This window comes from Charadrius vociferus, unplaced genomic scaffold (genome assembly GCF_000708025.1).
Source record: "Charadrius vociferus isolate BGI_N301 unplaced genomic scaffold, ASM70802v2 scaffold32, whole genome shotgun sequence".
In the NCBI taxonomy this organism is placed as follows: domain Eukaryota; kingdom Metazoa; phylum Chordata; class Aves; order Charadriiformes; family Charadriidae; genus Charadrius; species Charadrius vociferus.
Window position 1 is genome coordinate 12,538,920 of NW_009647856.1, and position 9,405 is coordinate 12,548,324.

The 9,405-nt window shown below is 41.3% G+C and overlaps 1 protein-coding gene across 1 annotated transcript in view; it reads left to right on the forward strand.

The window, feature by feature from the left end:
• Window positions 1–574: 574 nt before the first annotated feature.
• The window catches only part of TMEM209 (transmembrane protein 209), a 12,054-nt gene continuing 3,223 nt past the window's right edge, over window positions 575–9,405 (forward strand). Inside the window, 11 exon segments of the mRNA XM_009882986.1 lie at window positions 575–634; window positions 1,321–1,460; window positions 1,576–1,634; window positions 2,319–2,450; window positions 3,430–3,668; window positions 4,057–4,261; window positions 4,916–5,091; window positions 5,774–5,845; window positions 6,981–7,077; window positions 8,002–8,127; window positions 8,589–8,686. Coding sequence (XP_009881288.1) covers window positions 575–634; window positions 1,321–1,460; window positions 1,576–1,634; window positions 2,319–2,450; window positions 3,430–3,668; window positions 4,057–4,261; window positions 4,916–5,091; window positions 5,774–5,845; window positions 6,981–7,077; window positions 8,002–8,127; window positions 8,589–8,686 — 1,404 coding nt within the window.

Genomic DNA, 9,405 nt, shown 5'->3' on the forward strand with positions numbered 1-9,405 from the left:
AGTGGGGTGTGGGCTGAGCTCTGAGGGTCTCTGTGTGTGTGGTGGGGGTTCTTCGTGCGTGACAGTGAGATCTGGGTGGAGGGTGCTGTGGGGTCTTGGGCAAGGGGAGCTGGGGCTGTGTATGGCAGAGGGGCATGCTGGGGGGCTTGGGGCAAGAGGAGGTGTAGGGGACCTCCATGTGTGGCACTGGGGTCAATACCTTATGTGTTGTCAAGGTGGCATCTTTCCTCATTACTGTGGCTTAGTAGAAGAGGGCAGGGAGTATGGGAGGACATATTACAATCTGGAGGTGAAAACCCCACACCCATCTGTCCTAAGCAACTAGAATAGGACCAAATCCCACTTTTATTTTAGTAGCCTAACAGTGCAACTTCTGCTTCTGCAGGAGGACATGGTTCAGGGAGAGAGGTTGGGAGTGTGAGGATGGGGGAGAGGATCTCTGCTTAAGGCTGTCACATTTGTCAGCGTGGGAAGGGAAGTCTTGGGGCTCAAACTGGGTGAAAAACTTCTCAAAAAAAAAAACCCAACCCCAAAACAGGCAATGGGTTCTTGTATAAGTCTTCCAATAATCGTGATGTTAACTGTTTCACTGTTGAATCATTGTACCAATAAGAAGCAGATAATGTGATTTGGGGTTTGTATTTTTTCTTTTTTTTTTTTTAATGTAGTAATGTACAGTTGGAAGTATTTGTTCCAAAAAGCAAACTATTTATGTTCCCATCTAGTGAAGAATTTAAGCAAGTGGCAGGAAGGAACAGTAGCATATTTTGGTGACAGGACTAGCAGAAAGAGTCACCAGGGTTGTTTCTTTCACATAAGGTGTTGCTGGGCATAAAGGTAGCTACCTTTCAGGTGTACTGAACCCACAGGAGGTGGCTGTACAGGCTGAAAATACTCTGTTACCAAATGAAACGAATGGGAATTTTCAATAGGAAAACTGTAGAGCTGTGCAAGGCTTTTCCTTCCTTTGACTGGAGAAGGCGGGAGCTTTGCCTCCAACTTCTGAAGGATGTTATTTTTCAAAAATGAGATTGGAATCGGTCTGGGTCCTCTTATCTCCACTGGAGACGATGGGCACTGTTCCTCAGTAATGAGGTGACAGTGCTGACAGTAGAGTTCATCAAAGAAATATTACCTATTTTTACTGGTAAAAAAAAATCTTTTTTTTTAATATGCTAAACGTGACTCAGTGGGTAAAGGTAAAGCACACTTACATTGTTCATTTTGGATTACTGCGTTTTCTTTCATGTTGTGCTGACAGAGAATCCTCCTGTATAAAAGTTGAAAGATTTTGTCTTCTCTCTGTGTTTGTTGTTACAGATAATGATGCCAGAACAGAGTCCAGCCACTTCCCTCATCGACAGGACCATCAGGATGAAGAAGGAGACTGAAGCCCGGAAAGTGGTCTGGGCCTGGGGACTCCTTAATGTATCTGTTGCAGGCATGATATATACTGAAATGTACGCTAATTGTTACATCTGATTCAAACAAGCAAAGCATCCTACTTCATATATCCCTAAATATTTCTTGGGACTGAATAGTTGCAAAATGAGAACTACTTGTTTTTCTTTTTAGGACTGGAAAACTCATAAGCTCGTATTACAACATCACATACTGGCCACTCTGGTATATCGGTGAGTTGCTGCAGTATTTCAATTAATTTTCAGGGTTCTTTTCTTTTTTTCACTTGTCAGTTTTATTGCTGTGGTGGTCATTTTTAAGCTAGCTTTTTTTTTTTTTTTTTTTTTAATTTAAACCAAAACTTTGGTTTGCTTTCTGTTATCTTCCTTTAAACTGTTGGAATTTCATCTTTTTTAGTGACAGGTAAGGAGTGTTAACAGCTTTCTTAGATATATCAGATTTTACTACTGTGTTGTACTGTGTGGGTGTGGATGGCATTTCACAGAAAGTTTGTTTCGAATGACTAGACTCTAAGCTAGCTGCATCAAATACTATTAGAGGGTGAAGCAAGAGAGGGAGAAAAATCATGAGATGAGTGACAGATGATTTGAGGGAAGGTGATTTTTGAGTACTGTGAAACTTCATTGCAGTAGTTTATGTCCTTTTTTAGAAAATAACTCCCTGTTTTTAAAAAATCAATTTTAGTGATATAAATTAGTCTAAATATAGCAAGGAAAATTATCTCCAATGGTTCTTTTGTAAGAAGGTGAAGAAATCTTGGATACTTCCACAAATTAGTACTTACTGATAGCACTAATAATGACCTGGTTTTGATGGGCATATACCTATTTTTGCAAATAATATACTTTTTATTCCCCATGCTCAAGCACGGGTAAAAACGTCTGTGTTTCTTCTAGAACTTGCACTTGCATCTCTGTTCAGCCTGAATGCCTTATTTGATTTCTGGATGTACTTCAAATACACAGTAGCACCAACAAGCTTGGTCATGAGTCCTGGCCAGCAGACCCTGCTGGGGCTGCAGAATGCAGGTGGGTGTAATAAATATCTCTGGCAATCTTTTTAATTCTTTTTTTGTTTGTTTCGAGACAGTATCTTTCTCAACAGCAGAATTCTTTAGTGAAGTGAGTTCTGAATTACCTCATCTGACATGAGCAGTAAACTAAATTACCCACAGCTTATTAAAATTCACATCGAGTGGTAATTTGGTGAGTGTTTGTGAGGAGAACTGGAGGGGAAACAAACACATGGTGAAAAAGGACAGGATGAGAGCGGCTGCTGAAGGATAGTGAGAGACTCAAACATTGTGAGGCTGAACAAGGAACTTGTAATCTATACGTGGAACAGAGAGTGCATGTTTGATAGTTTTGATATCCTACTAATATCAGTGCTTGGTATCAAGAACCAAATTAGAGGGACAGACAGACCTTCGTGTGAAGTCTGAAAATGACAGCGCAGAGAGCATTCACTCAGAAAGCTCTTAAACATTGAAGCAAACTTTTAACATACAGCAGAACCTGACAAGGTAAATAAACCAAAAGCAAAATGCTAGCGCAGTAGTATTACACGCTGCTAGTCTGCCCCTAGAAGATGGTATGCAGACAGGAGGAGTGCTGTGTCACTAAAGCTCAAGGATCTCATATATTTATTTGCACAGATAAATTTAAGACATTCAACGTGCTAAAGATGGATAAAGTAGGCAGGTAGAGCACCTGATGCAGTATGTTAGAGAAGCCCCTGGGGTTATGAGAGGTGCCTGGTAACATTTAAGCGAAATCTGAAGCTGTAAGATTTGTACTGAGTTGTGGTCGTGTGTCCCAGTCTCCTCTTTTTTAAGTGGATTAACTGCCGAGTTCCATAGGGGCTAGATTTTTCTGGTGTGTCTTCTAACATCTTTATAAAATTGCTTTAAGATAGTGTTGTGTATGCATTTTGTTGTGTGTTGAAAAAGGGGAGGAGAGTTTGGGGCTGCTGCATCCACAATGATAATTCTGTTTTTCCTTATTGCAGCAGTACAAACAACTCCACCACGTGAGCTGGCAGCAAAGAAAGTCCCGTCTTCGACGCCTTCTCCTCCGATCCAGGGTCAAAGTGTGCTGAGTTACAGCCCATCCCGCTCCCCCAGCAGCAGTCCAAAGTTTACTACCAGTTGTATCACAGGGTACAGCCCTCAGCTACAGGCTCTGTCAAGCAACAGCCCTTCTTACGGCAGTGCTGTAACCTATTCACCAAGCAGCAGCTACAATAAGGTAACGGCCAAGACAGCTCCTAAGGGTATAGTTTGGTCCTTGTGTTGTGCCATATGCCGTTGAAGAAGAGGAGCAGCCAGTGGAGAGTTGTGTATATGTGTAGGAGCAGCCAGCGGAGAGTTGTGCATATGTGCGTTTGCTGCTTTTGCAAACTAGATGTAAATTTGTCTTATCGCAATTTGTCCTTTTTCCCCAGTGTCACTTCATTTGTTTTAGAGTGGCTAGTTTGTTTCAGAGCAAAGCAAAAATAAAAAACCAAAATGTAAATACAAAGGAGAAAAATAAAAACAACCCAAACCCCAAGTCTTTTATATTCATGTCATTTACAAATCAAGGTGCAATTCTGTCTTCCTCAAATGACACGATCATTTGTTTTTATTTGCCCAAGGTCTCCAGCTTCAGCCCCTCTCCCAGTGGATCACCATACCCCACGAGTATTGGACCAGTGGAAAGCGGCGGGCTAAGGTCTCGTTACCGCTCTTCACCCATTCCGTATAATTCTCCTACTGGCAAAGAAGACTATATGACAGACCTCAAGTTACTGGACACCTTCCTTCGAAATGAAGAAGAGAAACAGTACAGAGTTCAACTAGGTAAATAAACAAACTGATTTGATTGGAAAAGCTTGGTAAGGAGAAGGTGTTGGTTTTATTTGAGATTGGCTTTTGTGGGTGAGAAAAGCTGCAAAGGATTCCAGCGTACTTTTACTAGTAAATAGAACCTAACTCGTGTATGGTAATCACCTGTGACCTTGGTAAAGGCATCTGCTGACCAGTTTAGTCTTCTGCTGAGTAATTAGGATGTGAGCTAGAACGCTGTTGTTTCTACACGTCTCCATGGCTTAGGAGCGTCAGAAAGTTTTCCTCCAAAGTTTTCCTTTGGATAGGATACGTGCTGCTGTTGCAGCATATGGAAACGTGTGCTGATATATTATCTCTGTAGCGTGGGTGGCTGACCATGGTAAGATGATGGGCTTTATCACCTTAATGAGAGGGATGTCTTGTCGAGAAGGCATTTCAGATAAAGGGAGTAAATTACCTGCAGGCAGTTTTTGTCCTGCGTAGGGACAATCAAGATAGGGGTGAAATCAGTGTTTATGCAGACTGACTTCAGTGTATGTATTCATGGCAGTTCATGTTCGTGTCTCTTGTCAAAGCCTTAATATACTGACGTATTGCCTGTACTGTTGTTTCCAGAATTCCTTGGCAATAATTGTACATGTCTGTTTAATGAATGAATCGTTTCAGGAAGTTCAGATTCCAGCTCTCCTTCCAGCAGCCCAACTTTTTGGAACTACAGCCGTTCCATGGTAGACAACGCACAGATGCTGAGAAAGTTCCAGTATCAGCCTGCTTGCAGGTCCCAGGCTCCGTCAGCCCACAAGGATGATGCTGATCTGAGCTCGAAACAGGCTGCAGAAGAGGTAAATTTGGCAGCAAAGTGGGCAAGAGGGAGAAACAGGCCTCTAAAATGTACACCTTTGTGCAAAGGTTTGGATTTGAGCTGTATCGAAAAACGTTGGAGAAATCCTCTACCATTTAACTGTCTTCATACAGCTTCACTGTATGACTTCAGATTCTGAATTTTAGTTGGAAAATGATTTCTGCATTAGAGAGGAAGGTGCACTCTGGATAGCATACATGAGTGACAAAAATTGAGTTGAAATTGATCAGTGGAACAGCTGAAGGATATAAAGCATAAAGCCTTTACACCCTCGTCTGAAAGAAGTCTGGTGTAAAAGAATACAATTCTTGTGGCTTTAATTAAATTTGATCAATTTTCTTTATTTCCTACAGTAACCTAATGAAGCTTCCTATTTAAATACCTCTTAAATCAATCCTATGATTTCAAACAATTTTATCCTAATAGAGCAGAGAGCTTAAAACTGAATTTGGGCTTACGGGAGATGATTGTACCACAACTAGAGAGCGGGAGTGTTGTATGTGAAGCTGCTGTAGAATTTGCATGATACAGCCAGCATATGTCTAACAATTTTGGGAAAAATGTGATTATGTGCTGTAGTTGGTGTCAGAAACTGTTATAGACCCTAAAAACTCTTGGTATTCTGTTAAGTTCTTCTGTGTACTTAATAAACCTTTCCATAGGTTTGGGCACGGGTGACAATGAACCGACAGCTCCTTGATCACATGGATTCCTGGACCGCTAAGTTCAGAAATGTAAGTCCTGTCTCGAAGGACTGCCTTGTTTTTAAGAGTGCAGCAGCGTGGAAAATCACCTCCGTGTCCCCAGTATGCCAAAGGAGGCGGGAAGAATTGCAATGTCTGTTTGAGGATCGGGGGGGGGCTGGCACAAGGAGATAAAAACACAGTATGCTTTAAGAGTGGGCTACTGAGATGTGTTTTCGACAAGACCTCAGTGTTTTGTACTTTGAAAACTTCACAGTTGTAAAGTTCACCCACCGTGGAATGACAGACCAAAGCATCTGGGATATGACAAGATTTGGTTTTCCTTGCTGTAACTCAGATTGCTAAATAGATGTTTCTGCAGTATTTTTAACTCATTCTTCTGGGCTCAAAGCATGGAAAATTCCAACCCAAAGGTTGACTTTGAATTTCGGACAGTCCTGAGCAGTGTAATAAAAAGCAAAAAGAAAAACCTTGGTCTTACCAACAGGAATTGCTATAGCAGAGGAGACTTAATTGCACACAGTGGCAAAATAAGTAGCAAATCTAACTTTGAATTATCCTTTCGGTCATAGAAACTTATCAAGTATGTAGTTTTGCTTGTGGGTTTTGTGTTGGGTTTTTTGTTGTGTGGTTTTTTTTTTTTAAGTAATAAGATTGGTGAAAAGCAAAGATTAGTAGGAGATCCACGCCAGATTCCTGAGCATCTGTTCATAAACCTAGGGCCAGCTTGCTTCAGTTCCCAAATCCTGTCATGTACAAATCCCACACGTAGTGTTTATCAGCTCCCTGATTTCCTGAAACAAATGTGAGAGGGAGTGGACCCATCAAAGTATAAATTATCTTTATGGAGGGAGGGCTGTGCTTCATAATACCCCTGTCCTCATTGTTCAGAAAAGCTTTATCTGATACTTTCTACAGATCTGTTTTCCTGACTCCTTTACGTTGAATTTTCTGGCCTTTTAGAAGGTATTGAGAGTCATTTAAACTCTGCCTAACTTGATATTCTAACTTAATTACTTTCTTCCTTGGTTGGTTTCAGTGTTCCAGTTGTTAAGCTTCTTTGTGATTGTAACAGTGATAATTAGTAGGATGTAAGCTAAAGGTTAGGATTTTTTTAACATTTTTGTTGCTTCTGACCTCTTGAATTTTCCTTTTTCTTTCCTAGTGGATTAATGAGACGATTCTCGTGCCACTTGTCCAAGAGATCGAATCTGTGAGCACTCAGCTGAGAAGAATGGGATGTCCAGAATTGCAGATTGGAGGTAGGGATGAGGCTTTGGGGTTCCCAGTGCTGGTTAGTTGAGGGCCAGCTGCTCCGTAGCTGGGGCATTGGGTAGGTGTTACATAAATTAGGTCTGTTAAATATTACCGTTCCATTTCCACTCTGTGGAATTTCATTAAGCTGGAATGGTTCTTCATAAGACTTCTGGAAATACTGATGAAGTCACACTGATGCTTGTCTCATATAAAATTCATAAGCCTGTTTGGTTTTGGTTTTGCTTGTTTGTTGTTTTTTTTTTTTCCTTCCCTAAACTTACAGCTGGGGAACTAAAGGCTCAAATTGTCATTGATTATTGAATATTAAACTGTCAGAAAACATTTCAAGGATAGATGTGCTATAATCTCTCAGTGTCTCCAGTCCTGTGTGCTTTTCCAAACTCTTCCTTAAAATCAGCTGCTTTCTGAAAGAACTACTTTTTAAAATTTTGATGAACTGGAGTGTTCTGTTTTTCATGTCTTGATACAAAAGTGAAGGAACCGCTTCTCTTGTTGCTTCAGATTTGTGTCCCCCTAACCAAGTGCATTTGATGTGCTGCATTTAAATTAAATCCACCTGTCGCGGGCTGTTTATTGTAGTGTCACCTCAAGAGCTGTGTCCGTTGCGATGCTTACGGAAAAACTGATGGGGTGCTGACCTCGTCCCCACCTCATTACTCTCCCCCTGCTCTTCAAAGTAGATGTTGGTCCCTTGTAGCTTTTATACTCTGTGATATAAAGCAGATGTCTACTCCTGCATTGGAATTGAAATGAGTGGTTGGGGTAGTGTCACATGTTAAATGTTTCTAGGATGTCAAATGGTGCACCGAAAGGGAGAGCTCTTTGTAGCAACACCTGGTAATAAGGGAGGCTGTTCGAAGTTCTTTGGTGGTCATAGCTGACCTGCGCTGGCTCTTCTTGTGTTGCAGAAGCCAGCATCAGCAGCCTGAAGCAGGCAGCACTCGTTAAAGCTCCGCTCATTCCAACTCTGAACACTATAGTGCAGTATTTGGATCTTACACCAAACCAGGAGTATTTGGTCGAAAGGATCAAAGGTACGTGGTGTCACCATACTGACTTTAAAACACTTCCGTTACCACAGTCAAGTGTTGGTGGTGTCAAACGTTCCTTCAGTGGGTATGTTTGAGGCGTCACGGTGGGGATGAGAGCTGCTTTTAAGCAGGAGAGATGTTTCTTCATAGCTTTCCTTTTTTACAGTGATGTAATGATGCAGGACTTGGACGAAACTTCAGGGATGTTTTTAAAAGCCTTATTTCTCATTTTCCTCCTGTGTGCTCAGGGTGCAAAGTGCTGGATTTAATCTCTTCATTAACTAAAAATAAAAATTGTCCTGTAAATTTACCTCCCTGTATTATTATCTTTACAAGGATTTCATTAGCTGAACTTTCTCTATTTTATACACTGGAAACACGTATGAAGCCCCTGAAACTAGCATAAAATAATGCTTTCATACACTTTCAACCTCCAGTAACTGAATAAATGTTGTTGCTTTCAGAGCTTTCTCAGGGAGGATGCATGAGTTCGTTCCGATGGAACAGAGGAGGGGATTTCAAAGGCCGCAAGTGGGACACCGACTTGCCCACTGACTCCTCCGTAAGTTTTCGAAGACATCTTAGTACAACAGCTTAAAGTGGGTTGCCTTTCAGCGTAGATTTTGGAAGGAGTAGCCAGTAGGTCTTTCGAGGAACATGATAAAATCCTGTTTGCATCACTTACACCGATAATCACATTGTAGTTGGTGAGATTCCGTAGGGAACAATGCAAATAGGATTGGACTTCGCATAGATCAGAAAAATGCAATTCTGTATCTTAGTCTAGGCCAGGCTCTTACTTAGACTCCTCTGAAATGTCTGTCAGGTAACCACAGAGAGCAGCCTGGCAGGTGGGGAGCTTGTTGGGGCAGTTCTCTTGCTATATTTTTTAAAAAAGCCAAATGTCTGCCTTAACCTAACAATTTCTAGTGCAAGGAAAACCTTTCACTTTGTTGTTGTTTTCCTTTGCGATAAAGGACAGAGGGAAAAGATTGAGTGGCACAACTGCTGTTTAATGTGGTAATATGTTGTGAGAAATCTGAACGTGTTGCGTGTCCTACTTGAGAGAAGAGTTATAGTGATGCTTAGTCCGTTAATCTGAAAGGTCAGGGGGAACAGCACCTCAGTGTAAAACAATGACTTGAAAATTCAACTGAGGTAATTAAAATAATTAAAAGGAGGACCACAGAATAATTCAGGGAGTAGAAAATGGGCTTTACAGCATAAGTCTTCTGTTGAACTCTGTATCTGAAAGTAGAGTTAGGGTGATTCCCCCCCCCC